The sequence below is a fragment of the Bos javanicus genome, chromosome 18, assembly GCF_032452875.1.
Source record: "Bos javanicus breed banteng chromosome 18, ARS-OSU_banteng_1.0, whole genome shotgun sequence".
Classification (NCBI taxonomy): domain Eukaryota; kingdom Metazoa; phylum Chordata; class Mammalia; order Artiodactyla; family Bovidae; genus Bos; species Bos javanicus.
The window spans coordinates 59494863-59516736 of NC_083885.1; the positions used below are offsets into that span (position 1 = coordinate 59494863).

The following is a 21874-nucleotide window of genomic DNA, read 5'->3' on the forward strand; positions in this document are numbered from 1 at the left end:
AAAAACCCTGTCTATTAACAGAGACGTGACTACACACGTGCAGAAAGGTTGCTTGAGGTCAAGTCAGAGGGTAATTCAGGCCATAACAAGTCTTGCTTCTCCCAGAAGCCTTCCTTAACTTAGAGATACAGCTTGGTTAGGGTGTGCATTCACATCCCAGGGGAGGGGCCTGAGACAAATTAACCAGAGGGGACAAAAGAAGGTGACTGGCCCGAGGGGAGACAAAGACCTGGAAAACTGTACCTTTAAAAAGAATAGACACTTCCCAAAGGTGGGCTCTCTCTCTGAGCTAGCCCCATGCGCCTTTCTGCATGTACTTTTCCTTTCAATAAACTTTTTCCTTTACTCTTTACCTCGTGCCTCTTCATCTGAATTCTTTCTTGACTAGGCAGGCAAGACCAGGGACCTTAGCCCTAATTATTGGCTGCTGTGGTTCAATGGTCAGGACTCTTGGCCTGGGAAATGAAGACCTTCCTTCCAGCTTCCACTCACTTCCACACATTGCTATGAGCATCCAAACTCAATTTCATTTCTCACACCTCTTTCACTGAAAACACACATCTTACTTTCATTAATCAACCATGAACTGTGCTTTATATTGCATTTTCTAGATTAGTGAACATAAATACTACTGATAACTTCTAAAAACATTTGCTTTCTTATAGAGAGCATCTCAAGGTAGCACCAAACATATTCATCAATAGTCCTAAATCTCTCAATGTAACACAACAGAAGTATTACACAATGTGGAGGACTCAAGATAAGTCTTAATTAGATGAGTAAACATTAATACTAGATATTTAATATTGAATATTTCCCAGTTCACATGAACCTGAAATTCATTTAGGTTAATTTCCCTTCTAATTGATTTGTATGCACTTACTGTTTTTTTTTTTTATTTTTTAATTCATTTATTATTTTTGGCTTCACTGGGTCATCATCGCTGCTCTGTCTTTCTCTCGTTGTGTCAAGCGGGGACTACTTTCTAGTTGTGGTGAATGAGCTTCTCATTGTACCTACTTCTCTTGTGGACCATGAGCTCTACAGCACGTGGGCTTCAGTAGTGGTGGTGTACGGGCTTAGCTGCTCTGCGGCATGTGGAGTCTCCCTGGACCAGGGATAGAACCTGTCCTTTGTACTGGCAGGTGGATTCTTTACCATTGAGCCACCAGGGAAGCCCAAGTGCTTCCTTTCTTTTAAAGCCAATTGAGTAAGAGCTCATTTACAAATAAACCTCAGCGATATTATCCAAAATCAAAGACACACACTGAGACATGCATAAGTCCAGACAGATTTAAAATGTCTCTCTGACTCTACTGGAGTTGTTATCCTCCTCCAGGGGATCTTCAGAAGCCAGCGATTGAAGCCACATCTCCTGCATCTCCCATACTGGCAGGCAGCTTCTTTACCACTAGAGTCATCTGGGATTCCTGGTAAAGGTTAACTTCAAGCTTTTCTGTAGGCAGGGCTTTTAAGAAGCTAGCTGTTTCTATTCCATATGCAAAAAGAAATGGTTTTGTACTTTCAAAAAAATAAAGGAAAAATCATTTTAATCAGTTTTCTCCAGCGTTTAAAGAATATCACAGCAATCCCTGTCAAAAAACATCTTCCCTTTCAATAGTCACAGTCTTATATCTAAAATACAGAGCAAACAGTGCTCAAATTGACTGTGATTAACCGGGGCAGATGGATGATGAAAATCATAGATTGTCTATCTGGGGAAATGGAGGTCTTCACTTGATCAGAAGAATCTGAAAGGGAAACGAAATTTGCTAGAGTCCGGGTAGGAGTGGGGGAAGCTGGGCTCCCCCTCCCCACTGAGAGACAGGAGAAGTTAGAAGGGGACTAGCTGATGGAGAGGGAGACAGAGGGGTGGGAGGGGTGAAAGGCCACAACAGGACATAATGGAAATAGAAAAGCAGTGGGGGACACTGTTAAGAGATGTGGGCCAGCACAGGAGAGAGCCCACTTAAAATGTGAGAATTTGATCAGCTAATATATAATTTGACATTGTAATATGGACAACCATCATCACTCATCGCATAATTCTGTTTCCAGTTGTAACTTCTATTCAAACAATTTTAAGATCGCTTTATGTACCTCCTGTACTTCCCTGGTGGCTCAGCTGGTAAAGAATCCTCCAGCAATGAAGGGGAGACCTGGGTTCGATCCCTGGGTTGGGAAGATCCCCTGAAGAAGGGAAAGGCTACTCACTGCAGAATTCTGGCCTGAAGAATTCCATGGACTCTATAGTCCATGGGGTCGCAAAGATTCCGACATGACTGAGCGAGTTTCCCTTTCATTTTATGTACCTTACAGTAGGAGAGAGAAGGATCCAGCCTCTCATCCAGCATTACATTCTTATCCTTTCTCAAAGGGTGAGAGTCACAAATATTCAATAACTTCTAAGGGTACAGCCCTCTTTAATTTAAGGTTCCAATTCTCACACTATCCAGTGAAGACGTCCCGTGTATCAGCTAACTAGTAGTAATGCAAATCTTCCTATTAGGGAATAAAAACTTCATCAACCTTAACCTCTTTTTTCTTACAGAGTGGCATTTTGTCTCACAAATACTGCTCAGAGGGCCAATTAAAGTTTTGCCAAACGTTGTCACTTTTGTCTCAAGTTCAAAGATTTGTTAACAAAATAAGTCACTCGTTCTGTAGAAATAAATAATACAAATACTTATTATAGAATTGTCAAGCTGACTTTCAATATGCTAACAAAAGAAAGGTAGAAAGAGCAGAAGATACATCACCAAATTGGATTCTGACCAACATTCAGACTCAAACAGCACTGGGAAGTCCTGGGACACAGCCCATCTGGAGACCCAGTGGGGAAAAGGTCGCAGGCAGCATGTTACAGTCCTGGGTGAGACTTCAAAGATTGCAGTTTGGGGTTCCCCCTTATAATCCCAGGATGCTAATTGATATCATCAGCAATCTGTGAGCAAATAGCAGCTCTGGTTGCATGTTAATACTGTTCTTTGTCTTACAAAACTTATAATGCTGCTAAGCCTGCAGCTGAGTAGGCCAGGGTCCCTCCAAGGGCTCAACAACCTCAAGATTTGTCCCCTATCTTATCTCTGGTGCTGCAAGCCTTGCACTCACAGCAGGCAGTCAGGGCACTCACAGTCAGGGCAATGTCCAGCCAGTTAGAAGCAAGCTCACAGGTCTGCTTTAGAGAGGACCTAGACCCTGTGCCTCCTGCATTACCAGGTATAGAATCCCACTTCTTTTGTCAGCCAAGAAGTGATGGACAATATAGACGGACAGAAAATATTCACAAATTAATTTACTATCTGCATCCTTCTGAATGCACAGCAAACAGTATAATATACAGTATAATATGCAGATACCTGGGCTTCCCCGGACTCAAAGGTAAAGTATCCACCTGCCATGCAGGAGATGCGGCTTCAACCCCTGTGGGGCAAGAGCCCCCTGGACGAGGGCATGGGAACCTACTCCAGTACTCTTGCCGGGAGAATCCCATGGATAGAGGAGCCTGGAGGGCTACGGTCCACTGGGTTGCAGAGTCAGGCACAACTGTACCAACTGAGCACACAGGCATTCATGTATCTAGTTCCTTTCCAAGAACTACTGAACCAAGAACACAGGGGTAGAAAACAGGGAATTGGATATTTTAAAGTTTGAAATCAGCTTTATAAATACTTAAGCTGTGTAGAAACTTGTGTATCACACAGTGGGCAGATCACCTGAAGAAAGGACAAGGCTATGAACTCAGTCAAGCAAAACAGAGGATCCCAAGAGACACAGAGGGAAAATGCAGAGATACCCCCAAACCAGAATCCAACTTCACAGGGAAGTGATCCTCACCCACAGACAGCAGGTTCCTGTAGGTCTCCACCATCACGTCCCATTACAAGGCCCTCTGAGCAGGGTCAAGGCATTCCCACTCCTCTGGAGTGAACTTGATGTCCACATCCTCGATGGTCAACTGTGTCTGAAATGAAAGCACATTTCACTAACAGGCGCTCGGGAGGATTCTTATTTTCACTCAAAATGAGAAGAGGTTAGAGGGGTAATGATCAATTCAGGTAATTTTCCTGTTGTTTCATAAGACTATGACATCTTCCAATCAACATGAATTTGTCACTTGTATGGACAATACATGCAGAATATACAAAAAAATTCAATCAGTGAGTTCTCTATGCAGAAGTGTTACACTATACACACTGAGGGACATTCACTATCTAGATGAGTTACAAGACTAGTGTCTTCAGAGATGACAAAGTCCCAGCGGCTTTAAAGAACACACATTGTTTTGATTATGACATCATCACACTGATGACAGGTGTTTCAACACTTCCTACTCACGAAGCCTTACTCTAAAGACTTTACACAGATGAACTTATCATTAACATAACAGCACATTAGAGAAAGATCTGTGTCCCTCTGACTGGAGAGAAAACTCTGTCATTCTAAGAATTCACGCACATCAAACAGTTAAGAAATGAGGCAAAAAAAAAAAAAAAGAAATGAGGCAACAGCACCTGAGGTCAGGTGGTTGGGACTGACAACTTAAGTACCAGAGCAGCAAAGTGCATGACAGAGTTTCCTGAGAATATCTGAAACAAATACAAGAAAGCTGAAGTGCAATGGAGGTGTAGAATCCCAGATCTTTTGTCAGCCACGGAAAGACAGACATGATAGATGGACAGAAAAATATTCACAAATTAATTTACTATCTACCTCCTTCTGAATGCACAGGGAACACTATAACATGCAGTATCATATGTAGGTATCTGGGTTGCCCTGAGGCTCAGTGGTAAAGAATCCACCTGCAATGCAGGGTACATGGTGTTGATATCTATGGGGGGAAGATCCCCCTGGAGGAGGGCATGGCAACCCACTCCCATATTCTTGCCTGGAGAATTCCAGGGACAGAGGAGCCTGAAGGGCTATGGCCCATTGGGTCACAAAGAGTCGGACACAACTATAGGATAAATGGTCACTGTACAGGGCCACCCGCTCTTCCCACCAACCACACAATGTCAATACTCTTACTACTGTTTCCATCGTTCACGTGATGAGGTAGAAAAAAACTTAAGGGAATGGAAAGCACTTAAGATACAATTTCAACTGCTACAAAGCATAAAACATGTTTATGAGATGATGTTCTGTAATAAATCCATGGAATTACAGATCCATGCACTCACATGCAAATGTAAACACACAACTGGTTGAAACAAGGAAGACCTGTCTATTTTTTCTTTCAATCCAAATTTACTGAGTGTCAACGTGGGCCCCAAACTGGGAGTAGAGCAGTGAACATAATGGAGCTTACAGTCTAGCAGCCAGCCATCCAGTTACATCCATAATTTTAAAGTTACTATTGCAACATGTGCTCTGAAACAGGCCTGGTGCTAAGATAAGATTTATTGGAAAGTCTTGACGTACATCAAGAAATCACACAAGGTCTCCGTGAGGAGGAAACACTTAGCATTGGCAAGGTGGGAAATGGAAGAGTGTTGCAAGCAGAGAGAACAGCCTGAGTGCCAGCTCTGAGGCACGAAGATATTTAGTGAACAGAAGCCAGTCTATCTGGGACACAGGGAACAAAGAGGGGTGATGCCAGGTAGAGGCTGCTTTCTACAAGGTCTTTGGATTTAGGACTTTATTCCAAAAGTAACTAGAAGTCACTGAAGAATCTACAGGAGGTAAACCAGAGGTTTAGATTTGTTTTTCAGAGCTCACTCTGCTGTATGTGGAGGTTGCTGCTCCTTAGTCGCTTAGTCGTGTCAGATCTTTGCGACCTCATGGTAGCCCGCCATGCTCCTCTGTTAATGGGATTTTCAGGCAAGAATACTAGAGTGGGTGGCCATTTCCTACTCCAAGGTGATGCCTTTTGACACATTCTGGGATGATACTCTCATTTTCTTTTATTCATCTGTATTTCCACATATTTGGGACATTAAAAATGCATCAATTTGTACTTCAGTAATTTATCTTCATTCTATGTCTTTTTTAAGTTATTTACTTGGGTTTTGCTGAGTCTTTGTTGCTGTGAGCAGGCTTTCTCTATTTGAAGCTGCAGTGCACGGGCTTCTCATTACAGTGGCTTCTCTTGTTTTGGAGCATAGAGTGTGTGGGTTTCAGTAGTTATGGCTCCCGGACTGCAGAGCTCACGCTCAGTAGTTGTGGCACCTGGGCATCATTGCTCTGAGGCATCTTCCTGGACCTGGGATGGGACCCGTGCACCATACATTGGCAGGTACATTCTTTTCCACTGTACTACCAGGGAAGTCCTCAATATTATCTTCGGTTCAGTTCAGTTCAGTTGCTCAGTATACTAGTTTAAAAAAATGAAAATACAAGCAGAAAGTAACATACAGAAGATGTATTCTAATCTGTATATAATAGCTGTATTTAAAAATATGAGGGCTTTCCTGGAGGCTCAGTGATAAAGAAACCACTGGGCAGTACAAGAGACACAGGTTTGATCCCTGGTCGGTAAGATTTCACATGCCAAGGGGCATCTAAGCCTGTGAGCCTCAATTTCTGAGCCAGAGCTCTAGAGCCCAGCAGGTGAAACTACTGAAGCCAGCATGCTCTAGAGCCTGGGCTGCAAGAAAAGAGAAGCCACTGTAATGAGGAGCCCACACACCACAACTAGAGAGTGGCCATCACTCGCCAGAACTGGATAAAGCCAGTGAAGCAATGAAGAGCCAGTACAGCAGAAAAGTATATTTAAATATAGTAATATTATCTTATTCTTAATGTTAGGTATGTAGTTATTAACAGAATCCAAAGTTTATCTTTTCATTCCATGACCAAATATTGCATCAAGGTTAGCAAAGCTGGGGGAATTCCCTATCGGTCCAGGGTTTAAGATCCTGCACTTACACCACAGGGTTTCAGGTTCAAGTCCTCCTCAAGGAACTAAGACCCTGCAAGCTGCATCGTGTGGCCAAAAAGGAAGAATAAATAATTAGCAAAATATATTTCATAGTTTAAATTAGATGCTGTAATGAAACACTCTCTAGCCCTGAGGTCTCTTTCTGAACTTTCCATTTCACTCCCAAACATTTAAAATTTTCAAGAAGATCCTCACTTGGTTTTAAACGTACTATAAAAAGTAGGACTGATTTCCCCTCATTGGACTCTTTTTCAGATTTTGGCATGTATTAAGCATTTTAATATCTCACATCTACATGCAGCTTCTTTACCCTGGTTGACAAAGAGCAGACAACGCATCCAGATGGGCCCTAAGCAATCCCTGCTGCCCAACAGCACTGAGACACCCCGTCTACAACCCGTGGGTGAGAAGCCCTGCCGTTCGGTGCACAGAGAAGCCTCCTCACAAGGGCCAGGTCACCGGGTCATGGGGAGACGCGATCTAAGTGAGGACGACAGACCCTGACGGAAGGCCCCAGGTGAGTGTGAATGTACAGGAGTCAGACAAGGCACTGCAGAGTTAGACAAGATTAGCGAGTCCAAAAATGGGTATTTCAGGCAGGACAGATTGAGAATCCACTGAGAATATGACCTAACCTGAGAAAGAGCCATTACTGACACGTTTTCTTTCACTTTCCTCCTCTTCTGGGCTTATTCCTCAGGTAACAGGAGTCTTCAAAGGAGTGTCAAGAAGGTGGAAAACATGGTATTTAATGCTTAGAGCCAACACATCCCCTTCTTGAGCCCCAACCACACATACAGGGAAGCCCTCACCGTGTGGAACGGACAGTCCTCTGTGGCCACAGTCTCAGGAGGGACTCAGGACAGTCAACTCCCGCACAGAGTCCAACACGGGACTTTTCCACACTTTCCCTCGGATCACACTCCCCTCCTGGTGAGGCCTCATGTACACAGCAGGAGGGAGCACCTCCGTTCACCTGATGCCCTTCAGGTCACACAGCAGGCCCTGGTCCAGCCCCACTCAGAGCAGAGCGCCCTCCCCTCTCCCAGGGCTTGATCTGTCTCAGAAGTGGAGACTAAGAGCCCTGGTGCTCAATGCAGTGTCCAGATCAGGATCATCTGCGGCCTGTGCGCATTCCTAGGGCGAGGCCCCACAACGAGAACCTGAGGAGCGTGTCTGTTGGGGGAGGGGTACAATAGATGCCCGGGCAAAATGCCTCATGATCTCATGTGAAGCCTGGGTTGAATACCACTCAAGTGGTCAAGTCCAGCCTACCTCCCACTTTCTTCTTTTCCAGCCTGACTGACATTGAACTGACTAACAAGAAGGGATGTGTATACATACCATGCACAATATGACCATGTGACACACGTCCTACACTGTGAAATATTTATCACAATCCATGAACCAACACATCCATCACCTCCAAATTCCCATGTTCTGTGTGTGGTGACAACACTGATGACATACTCTCCTGACAAATTCCCAGCATGCAGTAACAGAACAGGATTAACTACAGTCAGCGTGCTGCACACACCTCCCCAGGACGCACTCATTTTACAACTCATTCTGTAGCTTTTGACCAACATCTCCCCATCTTCCCCACCTCCCAGCCTCAGATAACCACCATTCCACTGTCTGCTACTAGTGGTTTCAGATTTTTACATTCCACATATATGTGAGCACATACAATCAGTCTTTTCCTACCTGCCTTAATTCACTTAGCATAAAATTCTCTACATTCATCCAAGTGGTCCCAAGTGACAAAAATAGCCATTTTTATGGGTGCGTGTCATTATATATGTGTTTGTGTTTCTCTGAGTGTATGCTACCAACCAGGACTTCTCTGGTAGCTCAGACGGTAAAGAATCCACTGTCAATGTTGGAGAGCCGGGTTCGATCCCTCCATCGGGAAGACGCCCTGGAGAAGAGAATGGCAGCTCGTTCCAGTATTCCTGCCTGGAGAATTCCATGGAGAGGAGCCTCATAGGCTACAGGCCATGGGGTTGCAAAAGTCAGACATGAGTGACACCAGCCAGTTCCCAAACTGTTATCTCCAAACTCTAATAATAAAAGACAGAGTTTTTTGAGATATCACATTGAGATATGTGCATCAGATATGTAGGCTGATGCACATATCTCAATGTGACTTCAATATCTTCCACAGAAACACTCCAAGTTTTGTGTGTTTTTTTTAACTTCCAAATTGCATCTGAAACTTTCTTCATGAGCAACTCAAAATAACAGAAATACCAAAGGTAACCCACAAAGTGATCTCTGCGGTTTTACTGACAGTTATTCTATGGGTTGCATACTTAATTCTCGCCTTCCCTAAAGACCACAAAAAATCCACTGTGTGCAGGGAGTGCTGTGGGGCACCTCCTGGATCCCCTCCCCCTTCTCTGGGACCACTGTGCCCATCCTCCTGCACCCACACCTCCCTGTGGGCTCAGCTCCGGCCTTGCTTCTAACACACTGCAGGATAACATTCTTCTTCCCAATCCCACAGCCTTCCTTCCTCCACAGGTGTGATCACCCAATTCCCAATTAAACCCAGTCATGCAAACCTCAGTCACAGCATCTGTGTCCCCGGAAAACTGAGCTAAGACGCTGGCACGCCCACCATTCCACGCAGCCCACAATTAGCCATGAGCCCACGTCCAGGACCTCCAGCCAGAACTGAGACCCCCTTTGTCAACAGGTCTGCACGCCCCGTGATCCCACAGCTATGCTCTCACTCTCTCTCTCTCTCTCTCTCACACACACACACACACACACACACACCCACCATTCATTGGGTTCATTAAAAGGCACACTCCTGCTCCCACAACCCTCCTGGAAACCCCGACAAGCTCCCCCTCACTTTCTCCTATTTTTCTACCCCTTCTCCGTGCACAGCTGAACAAGAGCAGAGACCTCTAGGCGTGGGCATTGCAAAAGAAATGCGCCCTAGCTGCAAATCCAAGGACACTGGACACTCAGAATGGAGACCAAGAAGCTGGTCCTCTTGGGGAAACCACTCAGCAACAAGGATGTTATGTGTTGAGGGATGGTTGGACTGAGTTCAGTAAAGAAGTCACAAAGAGAGAGAGACCCCAATCTCACTGGCTCCTGTTCTCCCTGCTCATAGCTAACTGGAAGACACATCAGCTCATTAACGGGGGGAGGGTGGTTTGGGGATAGGGAGGTGTCATCTCCTACATACTCCCTTAAGATACTGACCAGTCTAATCACAAGAAACTAAGCATCTGCTGCTGAGCAGATGAACTGAAGGCAAAGCTGCTGTCCAAGATGGCAACTGGTCCCCGCATGGACAGAGCTTAGAAGACCTGGGGGCTGCAGTGAGCAGTGACACTGCAGACTAAAACATGGGGACACCTCAAGACACTAGATCTGCCAGGCTTTTTAGGACTCCAACATCCTTTTGCTTTTGAGTAATTAAGTCTCCACATGGGGTAAGGATCAATCAGAGTTGACATGTCCAGAACAAATATGGGAGCCATCATCACCAAGCCTATAACCTCCATCATCCCTGAGGATTCTTCAGCCCAGCCCACAGTCCCAGTCCTCACCCCCAGAGTGAGATGCTGCAAGCATCCTGGGAGGAAGAGGAATACGGTGAACCCTTCAATGAAGGGAAAAGAGGAAAGACTCCAAATAATTAAAGGAGAAGGGCATATCTGATCAGGGTAATTAATACCGAAGCAGTAAACCTGGTTAACATGACAGAGAATATCAGAAGGAGATGGGGAGACCTCTCTGGCCCAGACCTGAAGGAACAGAAAGCGCTAGGGCAACAGTGATACAATGACCAAAGGTAGGAGTAGAAACTAAGATCCGAGACAAGAAGGTTTTGGTGTTTATGAACAAGGACTAAGTGAATGTGACCAGGACAGACTGACCATGAGAACGGGGTCGGCTCCCAGGGTGAGGCTGGAGACCCTGGCAAGAGGTGGGAGGCCTCCCTACAGACTGAGCGTTATTCACAGAAGATGGCTCATGACTTCCTCTCAGGGTCTGAGCTTATGTTCCCGCCTCCATCCTACTGTTGCCCCTTTTCATTTTGGAAGACTAGGACCTATTTCAAATTCTAATAACACGTGGGCTCTCCCTACAATAAGAACTGCCACACACACAGTCACACACCCAATTTGGCCAATCATTTCAGGGGTCAGTGTTGCTCAGCTTCTAGACCTGAGGAAGCATCATCAGACCAAATCATAGCTCACTAGTTACTAGATCACATAAAAGAGAGAAAAATGGAGTATCAGACTAACTGCTTAAATTAGGTTGTGACTCTTAATATAAAAGATCACTGACACCCTTACCAAACATTCATCAAAATGGTCTATAACTATTTATTAGTTACCAAAAAATGTTTTCAAGATATAACATAAACAAGAAACAGCATATGGGCCTCTAATAAATGTGAAACAAACCTAAAGTGAATCAGCTTATTAAAATTTTTTTCATTGAAGAATTCTGGTATAAAAGTAAAAAAAAAAAAATTCGGAATATAGAGTATTTAGAAAAGAATGACATGAATTAATTACAGGAATCCACCAAATCTTATTTCACAAGTGAATAATTGTTTACAAGAAGGTAGGTATTCAATGAACTAATCTTTATCCCAAGATACAAAATAATGAAATATAAAGAAAGGAGAAAGCAAAAAGTAAAACCATCACAAACAATATTTTTAATGTGCCTGGAAAAGGCATCATGTAGTAAGAGAGTCAGTTCTTACCCCACTTCTCCTCTCCATAACCTCTGCTCTGCACCAGGAAAAGGGAAGAGGGTGACTCACCTCTGAGAGAATCAAGTCACTGCCGCAGCCCTTACTTCTATAGCCTCTGCACATGGATGTTATCTTTTAATACAGATAATTACAAAATGCACAAGCCTTACAGACAGAAGTTTTGCAATTCTCATTTTCATCTGTATAATTTAAAAAAGAAAGTTTTAAACTTAGTAGATTCTAAAGCCAAAAATCAATGTGTCACGACTTAAAAATCCTGATCAAATCGATTCAGCACTCATCTAGATCTAGTCCCCTCCCCCACCTGCACATTAGTTGTTTCCACTTTATTTAGTTTATGTTTCCCTACTTTTTTCTCCGTCTCCCTTTCTCTTCCCCTCTGCGCTCCTGCTGTGCCTGTCCTCCTCTCTACTTCTTCCCTGACTCCCATCCGGCCTCTCTGCCATCGGTTCCCTGTAAAATGCTTCTAATCCAACCTCCTTGATGATCTTAAATCTCCATGAATTTCTGCCTCCCTTCCTCCCCTCTCTGGCACCCCCAAGTGGCTATGCTTCCTCTCAGCTTCCTTTCTCAGCTCCTCCAATCACTAGGAATCCCTTTTCTCTCTCAGCAGGATATTGCCCTGTAGGTCAAGATCCCAACTCTAGTATCCCCTTTGCGGGCTCTCTGTGTGAACTGCCTCTCCACTGTTGACCTCTTTGGGACCCGTGATTTACAGCCCCTCTCCCTTGAAGGCTATAGAAGGGGGCCGCAGAGGATGAGATGGTTAGATAACATCCCTGGACTCAACAGACATGAATCTGAGCAAACTCTGGGAAATAGGGGGGTCGTAAAGACTCGGAATGAACACCACTACCTCCCTATCTTGCTCACCTTTAATTCTCAGGAAATTCTGCTTTTCTCTAAACGTTTTACCTAACCGCTACCTTCAAGGCCGATTTTTTTTTCAGGCTATTGTCTCTTCACAATTTCCTCACAATCCTTTTCATTGCCATCGCTTCTCCCTCATGCTTATCTCAATTAAATATTTCTCTAGGAGTCGCTGTCTGCTGTTTCTGACCCCCCTGGCCTCCTATTTGCAGTGATGGCGACTGAATAAGAAGCCCAGTTCCCGCAAGAGCCAAACTGCAATGGGTGGAATCTGGAATGGAAGAACCTCGGGTGTCACGTGGCTAGCGCAGGTCACCTCCAAGACACGGGTCAGGGCAACGTCACTATGAAGGCAAGGCCTGCGGGGCGGAAGGACCCGCCTGAGGAGGCTTGAGGTGAGAAAGACTGGGAGGGAAGGGGTCTCAGCAGCGGGACGGGCTCTCCAGAATCCCAGGACCGGGGAGCGGGGTGGTCAGCGCGGCTAGGGGCCGAGAGGACGAGGATGGGGGCCGCGGAGCTAATAAACCCACCTCGCCGAAGAGAATTGTATGCGGTGTAGGAAGGGCAGAGGGGTCAGTGAGGTCAGTAAATGGTTTGAAGCAGGAAAGAGCAGCGTCGCTGTGGACCAAAAGCTGGAAGCGGCTTCAGAGCGACTTTAAAGCAAAATGGAGGCGCCCCTTTGCCGCTCACCAAGACGTCTTAACTTGCTGGGGATAATGGGACGAGCTCAGGGATTTAGAGTCACTAGCGAATCTGAGGCTCGAGGTACCGAGGAAATGAGGCAGCAGGCCGCAGGTTTGATTAGAAAGAGAGAAACTCACGCTGAGCTGAGACCTCGACTCGCCCCGCTCCGCTTCCTGGTTTGCGGCACGTTGCGCGCACGCGCAGTGAAAGGGCGGAGCGGCCTGGGGGCGGGGACTCAGCGGAGCCTAGCCGCTGGGGGGCGGGGCGTTGAGCGAAGCCGAACACGCCTGGGGACAGCGGAAGTGTTAGGAGGACTTCGGGGCATCAGGGGCCGGGCCTCCGGGCGCAGTGGGTGGGGTGGGCGGCGGGGAGAAACAATTCATTACTGTAATCACCTCTGTGTGAATCACAATAAACTGTGGAAAATTCTGAGAGATGGGAATACCAGACCACCTGACCTGCCTCTTGAGAAATCTGTATGCAGGTCAGGAAGCAACAGTTAGAACTGGACATGGAACAACAGACTGGTTCCAAATAGGAAAAGGAGTCCGTCAAGGCTGTATATTATCACCCTGCTTATTTAACTTATATGCAGAGTACATCATGAGAAACGCTGGACTGGAAGAAACACAAGCTGGAATCAAGACTGTGGGGAGAAATATCAATAACCTCAGATATGCAGATGACACCACCTTATGGCAGAAAGTGAAGAGGAACTCAAAAGCCTCTTGATGAAAGTGAAAGTGGAGAGTGAAAAAGTTGACTTAAAGCTCAACATTCAGAAAACGAAGATCATGGCATCTGGTCCCATCACTTCGTGGGAAATAGATGGGGAAACAGAAACAGTGTCAGACTTTATTTTTCTGGGCTCCAAAATCACTGCAGATGGTGACTGCAGCCATGAAATTAAAAGACGCTTACTCCTTGGAAGGAAAGTTATGACCAACCTAGATAGCATATTCAAGAGCAGAGACATTACTTTGCCAACAAAGATCCATCTAATCAAGGCTATGGTTTTTCCTGTGGTCATGTATGGATGTAAGAGTTGGACTGTGAAGAAGGCTGAGCGCTGAAGAATTGATGCTTTTGTTTTTTTTTGTTTTTTGTTTTTTTTAGAATTGATGCTTTTGAACTGTGGTGTTGGAGAAGACTCTTGAGAGTCCCTTGGACTGCAAGGAGATCCAGCCAGTCCATTCTGAAGGAGATCAGCCCTGGGATTCCTTTGGAAGGAATGATGCTAAAGCTGAAACTCCAGTACTTTGGCCACCTCATGTAAAGAGTTGACTCACTGGAAAAGACTCTGATGCTGGGAGGGATTGGGGGCAGGAGGAGAAGGGGACAACAGAGGATGAGATGTCTGGATGGCATGACTGACTCGATCGACGTGAGTCTGAGTGAACTCCGGGAGTTGGTGATGGACAGGGAGGCCTGGTGTGCTGCGATTCATGGGGTCGCAAAGAGTCGGACACGACTGAGTGACTTCCCTTTCGCTTTTCACTTTCACGCATTGGAGAAGGAAATGGCAACCCACTCCAGTGTTCTTGCCTGGAGAATCCCAGGGACGGGGGAGCCTGGTGGGCTTCCGTCTAGGGGTCGCACAGAGTCGGACACGATGGTAGTGACTTAGTAGCAGCAGCTCCTTGCAAGGAAATTTATGATAAAACCAGACATTGTATTAAAAAGAAAAGGCATATATAATTCCAGAATCCCTAAAGAGCGAGACGCAATTTTGAAAGCTATAATAGTCATTGCATTTCTAATTATAAAGTGATTGGTGAACCACGAGTTTGAAGCAGTACCTGAAGGCCTTGCCATTCTGTACACTAGCAAGGTTCTTGCTAGAATCTGATGGTTGGTAAGGTGTGACCCTGAGGTAAAGGTTCTACACACTCATGTCACTTGTAAACTTTCTCTCCAGAATGAGTTCTTTAATGAATCCTGACTTCAGACTGTTGTCTAAAACCCCTGATGCACTCATTTCATTGATATAGCTTCTACCTAGGGAATATTCTCAAGAAGCTGAATGTGTAAACACCTGAAAAGCCTGGCCACATTGATTGCATTTGGATGGTCTCTCCAGGATGGATCACCTGATGTCTTTTCAGGCCTGAATGCTAACTGAAGGATTTGCCACCCTCATACACTTGTAAGGTCTCTCTATATTATGAATAATCTCATGATGGGAATGATCAGCCTGTTACTAAAGCTCTGACTACACACAGTAAATTTATGATTCCCTCCACTGTAGACTGGAGGGATTGACTGCGCTCTAAATGTATGGCTTCTCACCAGTATGAATTTTGTAAAAACCAAATGGCTTCCGAAACACATAACACATGCACTACATGGGTAAGATTTCAATTCTAATTAATTATCTAATGGTTAATTACATCTGAACACAGAATCAAAGCTTTGCCACACCTAGCACATTTCATGTGGTTTTCCTCCAGTTTGACTTTTCTGAGAGTCAAAAAGTGGATATACTTTTCTGCATTTACTATACTTGTAAGTTTTCATTGCCATATGGATTCTCAGATGATCGGCAAAGTCATTCCTTGTGACCGAAGGGTTTGTCACATAAATTACATTTATGTGGTTTCTCTCCTCTAGGAACCGCCTAAAAGTCAGTTAAGGCAGAGCAAGCACTAGAAGCTCTGCCAAATTTGAATGCTTTCTATACAGTATGAATTCTCTGATGAATTATAAGGCCTGAATTCAGATTAAAGGTTTTGCCATACTCATTACATTTGTGCTAAATGTGTCTCACAATTGTTCCATTCTTAACATTTTTCTCCACTATCAATTATCTGTGATTTCTAACATGGTCATTTCAAATATAGCACTGGCCACATACATCACATTTGTATGCTTTCTCTCCTACATGAACTGCACGGCGGTGAGTTAAAGCTGACTGTTCACTAATATGTTTGGCACAATTGTTACCTTTCTAAGGTTTCTCCCCAGTATGAATTCTACGATGAACTTCAAGGTTTGCATTTAGATTAAAGGACTTGCCGCTGAGATCTCATTTATATGCTTTCTCTCCAGTATGACTTCCTCAATAAACTACAAGTTTTCTAATATGACTAAAACCCTTGCAACATATCACATTTACATGGTTTCTCTCCGGTAAGAATTCTCTGATGAACTGCAAAGTAAGAGCGGGAACTGAAGACTCCTCCACCAAATTACATTTCTATGCTTTCTCTCCTATAGGAACTGCCTGATGCGGAGTTAAGGATGACTGTGCAATAAAACGTTTGTCACAATTGTTACATTTGTCAGCTTTCTCTCCAGTATGAATTCTTCCATGAACCGCACAGCTTGAAGTTTGCCTGAAGTCCTTTCCACACACACATTTACAAAGTTTCTCCCCAGTATATTTCTGATGAACTGCAAGCTCTGCAGTTTGATCAAAGCCCTTGCCACACAGAACATTGCTATGAGCAGGTTTTCTCCAGTTGAGGCTGCAGTGCACAGGCTTCTCACTGCAGTGCCTTCTCTTGTTTTGAAGCACAGGCTCAGTAGTTGTGCCGCATGGGCTTAGTTGCTTTGAGGGATCTTCTTGGACCTGGGGTGGAACCGTGCACCCTACATTGGCAGGCACATTCTTCTCCACTGTACTAGGAGGAGTCCTCAACATTATTTTATACTAGTTCAAAAAAATAAAAAGTAGTGTAAGCATAAAGTAACATACAAAAGAGTTTAACTACAATCTCTATAAAATCTATATTTAAAAATAATATGAGGGCTTCCCTGGTAGCAAAGTGGTAAAGGACCCATTGGTCAGTGCAAGAGACATGGCATTGATTCCTGCTCCGGAACAATCCCATATGCCAAGGGGTAAGTAAGCCCATGAGCCTCAATTTCTGAGCCAGGCTCTAGAGCCCAGAAGGTGAAACCACTGAAGCCAGCCTCCTCTAGAGCCTATGCTGCAAGAAAAGAGAAGCCCCAACAATGCCCACACACTGCAACTAGAGAGTGGCCACCACACAGAATGGGATAAAAGCCACTGCAACAATGAAGAGCCAGTACAACAAATAAAAATATTTAAAAAACAGTAATACGATTTAATCCTTAATGTTAGGTATCCAGTTATTAACAAAAGCCAAAGCTTATCTTTTTATTCCATGAACAAAATATTACACTGAGATTAGGAAAGTTGGGGAATTTCCTGGAGGTCAAGTGGTTAAGTACTCATATTTTATTGCAGGGTTTCAGGTTCAATTCCTACTCAGGGAACTAAGACTCCACTAGCTGCATCATGTGGCCAGAAAATAAATTTTTTTAAAAGTGTTGATTTCATAGTTTCAATTAGATGTTATAATGAAACATACCCTAGCCCCGAAGTCTCTTTCTAAGCTTTCCATTCCATCCCCAAATCCTTAAGATTTTCAAGGAGGCTCAATTACTTTTAAATGTACTACAAAAGTCAGGACTGATTTCCCTTTAGTGGTCTCTATCCATATTTTACAACGTACAGTGCATGTTAATACCTGATGTCCACCTGCAGCTTCCTTACCCTGGTTGACAGAGAGCAGACAGCACATCCAGATGGGCCCTAAGCAATCCCTGCTGCCCAACAGCACTGAGACCCCGTCTCCAACCCGTGGGTGAGAAGCCCTGCCCAGGATGGTGCTCAGGGGAACCTCCTCACAAGGTCCAGGTCACCGGGTCATGGGGAGACAGGATCTAAGTGAGGACGACAGACCCTGACAGAAGGTGTCTGGTTGAGTGTGCATGTAAAGGTGTGAGACAGGATACTCCAGAGTCAGACAAGATTAGCGAGTCCAAAGATGGGTATTTCAGGAAGGACAGACTGAGAATCCACTGAGAATATGATCTTACTTGAGAAAGAGCCATTCCTGCCTGTTTTTTCCTCTTCCTCTTCTGGGCATCCTCAGGCAACAGGAGGCTTCAGAGCGGTATTAAGAAAGTGGAAAACATGCAGTTTAATGCTTAGAGTCAACACAGCCCCTTCCTGTGTACCAACCACACACACACGCAGGACCTCACCATGTGGAACAGACAGTTCTCTGTCACGTGCTGTCTCAGGAAGGACGCAGGACAGTCAACTCCAGCACAGAGTCCAACACAGGCACTTTTCCACACTTTCCCTGGCATCACACTCCCCTCCTGGTGAGGCCTCATGTACACAGCAGCAGGGGGCACCTCAGCTGACCTGAAACCCTTTTCACTGCCTCTTCTCCAGGCACAGCTGAACAAGAGGGCTAAAGAGCAGAGACTACTAGGCATGGGCATCGCAACAAAAACGCGCCCAAGCTGTAAATCCAAGAACACTGAGCATTCAGAACGGAGACCAAGAACCTGATCCTCTTGGGAAAACCTGTCAGCAATGGCAGACTTTATGCAGTTGAGGGATGGTTGGTAAAGAAGTCACAAAAGAGAGGTCCCATCTCACTGGCTCCTCTTCTCTGTGCTCACAGCTCACTGCCAGATACCTCAGGTCATTAAGGGGGCGTGCACTTGTCGGATGGGGAGATGTCTCCTTCATATGCATTTAACTTCCATACCTTCTGGTCACTCTAACCACAGTAAACTCAGCATCCCCTGCTCTGAGTAGATGAACTGCTAGAAGGCAAAGCTGCTGTCCCAGATGGCAAACAGTCCCTGGATGGACAGAGGTTAGAAGACCTGGGGGCTGCAGTGAGCAGTGACACAGCAGACTAAAACAAGGTGGCACTTCAACACACTAGATCTATCAGGCTTTTCAGGATTCCTCACATCTTTTTTTTATTGAGTAATTAAGTGAACACATGGGGTAAGGATCAATTAGACTTGAAATGTCTAGAACAGATATAGCAACCATCATCACCTACCCTTTGCCCTCTGTCTCCTCTGAGAATTCTTCAGCTGAACCCACATTTCCAGGCCTCACCCCCAGAGTGAGATGCTGCAAGCATCCTGGGAGGAAAAGGAATATGGGGCATCCTTCAGTGTAGGGAAAAGAGGAAAGATTACAAATAATTAAGGAAGAAGGGCATCTCTGATGAATGTGATTAATATAGAAGCAGTAAATCTGGTTAATGTGACAGCAAATATCAGAGGGAGATGGGGAGACCTCTCTGGCCTAGACCTGAAGGAACAGAAAGAGCAAGAGCCACGGTGATGTAATGATCAAAGGTAAAAGAAAAACTAAGATCCAAGACAGAGAAGGTTTTGGTGTCCTGTGACCAGGACAGACAGACCATGAGAATAGGGTCAGCTTCCAGGATGAGGCTGGAGACACTGGCAGAGACCTGAGGATGACAAAGGGCTGTAGAGCCACCTGAGGAGTCAGGATGCTGCCCTGAGGACACGGGGAAGCAAGTGGAGGTGGGAGGCATCGCTTCATATTGACCTTTATTCACAGAAGACGGCTCATGATTGTCTCTGACTCTGAGCCTATGTTCCTGCCTCCATCCTACTCTTGTCCTTGTTGCATTGTGGAAAACTGATGCACTTCAAATTCTAAGGACAAGTGGCAACTCCCTCCAAGAACTGCCACACACAGTCACACACCCAATTTGGCCATCATTTCAGGGGTCACTGCTGCTCACCTTCTGGACTTGAGGAAACAGCATCAGATCAACTCATAGCTCACTAGTCACCAGACCACATAAAAGAGAGGAAAATGGAGCATTATACTGCCTGCTGAAATTAGGTATTGATTCAATAAAAATTATCACTGACATCCTTACTAAGCGCTCATCAAAATAGTCTATAACTATTTATTAGTTACCAAAAAACATTTCCAAGATATAACATAAAGGGAAGACAGCAAAAGGGACTCAAATAAACATGCAACAAACCTAAAGTTAATCAGCTTATTAAAAATTTTTCACTGAATAATTCTGGTGCAAAGTGAAAGAAAAAACTTAATATAGCATATTTAGAAAAGAATGCCTCAACCTAATTATAGGAGACCACGAAATCTTATCAGAAGCAAATAGTTGTTGAAAAGGAAGTAGGCACCAAGTGAACTAATCTTTAACCCAAGCTACAAAAAGAATTAAATGTAAACAAAGGAGAAAGCAAAAAGGAAAACCATCACTAAGAACATGTTTAAAGTTCCTTGAAAAGGTACCATGTAGTAACAGAGTCTGTCAATTCTTGGACCACTTCTCTCCCACAACCTCTACTCCACACCAGGAAAAGGACAGGGGATGACCCATCTCTGAGAGTCAAGTCACTGCTTTAGCTCCCACTTCAACAGGCACTGCACATGGATGCTATCCTTCGATACAAATAATTACAACACCCAGAAACCTTACAGACAGTTTAGAAATTCTCATCCTCCTCTGTATAATTTAAAGGAAGAAGATTTAAATTTATTAGACTGTAAAGCTAAAAATCAATGTATCACGTCCTAATTCTTTATCCAATTGATTCAGCACTCTTCTGGATCTAGTCCCCTCCCCCACCTGCACACTAGTTGTTTCCACTTTATGTGGTTTATCTGTTTCCCTATCTCTTTCTCTGTCTCCCTTCCTCTTCCCCTCTGCTCTCCGGCTGTGCCTGTCCTCCTTTCTACTTCTTCCCTGACTCCCATCCTGCCTCTCTCTGCCATTTGTTCCCCATAAAGATGCTTACTGTCCAACTTCCCTGATAATCCAAAATCTCCCTGTATTTCTGCCTTTCTTCCTCCATCTCTGCCCTCCCTTCCTCCGAACTCTCTGGTACCTCCAAGTGCAATGCCTCATTTCAGCTCAATTTCTTTCTCAGCTCCTCAAATCATTCAGTTCAGTTCAATTGCTCAGTCGCGTTGGACTCTTTGTGACCCCATGGACTGCAGCATGCCAGGCTTGCCTGTCCATCATCAATTCCCTGGGCTTCTCTGGTGGCTCAGAGGGTAAATCCCCTGCCTGCAATGCAGGAGACCTGGGGTTCAATTCCAGGGTCAGGAAGATCCCCTGGAGAAGGAAATGGCAACCCACTCCAGTACCCTTGCCTGGAAAATCCCATGGACGGAGAAGCCTGTTAGGCTACAGTCCATGGGGTCGCAAAGAGTCAGATACGACTGAGCGACTTGACTCAACAACTCCCGGAGTTTGCTGAACATGCACCCACTCGGTGATGTCATTCAACCACCGCATCCTCTGTAATCCCCTTCTCCTCCTGCCTTCAGTCTTTCCCAGCATCAGGGTCTTTTCTAAAGAGTCAGCTCTTTGCAACAACTGGCTAAAGTATTGGAGCTTCAGAATCAATTAATTCTTCAAATGAATATTCAGGACTGATTGCCATTAGGATTGAGTGGTTTTATCTCCGTGCAGTCCAAGGGACTCTCAAGAGTCTTCTCCAACACCACAGTTCAAAAGCACCAATTCTTTTGTGCTCAGCTTTCCTTATGATCCAACTCTCACATCCATACATAACTACTGGAAAAACTATAGCTTTGACAATTTAAAACTTCGTCTGCAAATAAATTAATGTCTACATGTTTTAATATGCTGTCTAGCTTGGTCATAAGGCAATGACACCCCACTCCAGAACTCTTGCCTGGAAAACCCCATGGATGGAGGAGCCTGGTAGGCTGCAGTCCATGGGGTCGCTAAGAGTCAGACACGACTGAGCGACTTCCCTTTCACTTTTCACTTTCATGCATTGGAGAAGGAAATGGCTACCCACTCCAGTGTTCTTGCCTGGAGAATCCCAGGGTCGGCGGAGCCTGGTGGGCTGCC

General features: G+C 44.9%; 1 protein-coding gene and 1 long non-coding RNA gene across 4 annotated transcripts in view; one reads left to right on the forward strand and one right to left on the reverse strand.

Annotated features, from left to right (window-relative positions):
* Positions 1-21874, reverse strand: part of LOC133229653 (zinc finger protein 239-like) — a 263424-nt gene that overhangs the window by 188801 nt on the left and 52749 nt on the right. Inside the window, exons 1-2 of one of the 3 annotated variants that reach the window (XM_061386246.1) lie at positions 7516-9494; positions 3838-3964 (exon numbers count right to left, since the gene is read on the reverse strand). Coding sequence is in view for 1 of the 3 variants with exons in the window: in XM_061386245.1 (XP_061242229.1) it covers positions 7516-7530 (15 nt within the window). In the remaining 2 variants the exon portion in view is untranslated. Of the gene's footprint in view, positions 1-3837; positions 3965-7515; positions 9495-21874 lie in introns of those variants that run through there. The other 2 variants (XM_061386248.1, XM_061386245.1) reach the window with 2 other exon arrangements.
* Positions 12815-16371, forward strand: LOC133229742 (uncharacterized). Its single transcript, XR_009730632.1, has 3 exons — positions 12815-12904; positions 15185-15339; positions 16242-16371. It is a non-coding gene; the product is annotated as an uncharacterized LOC133229742 (long non-coding RNA).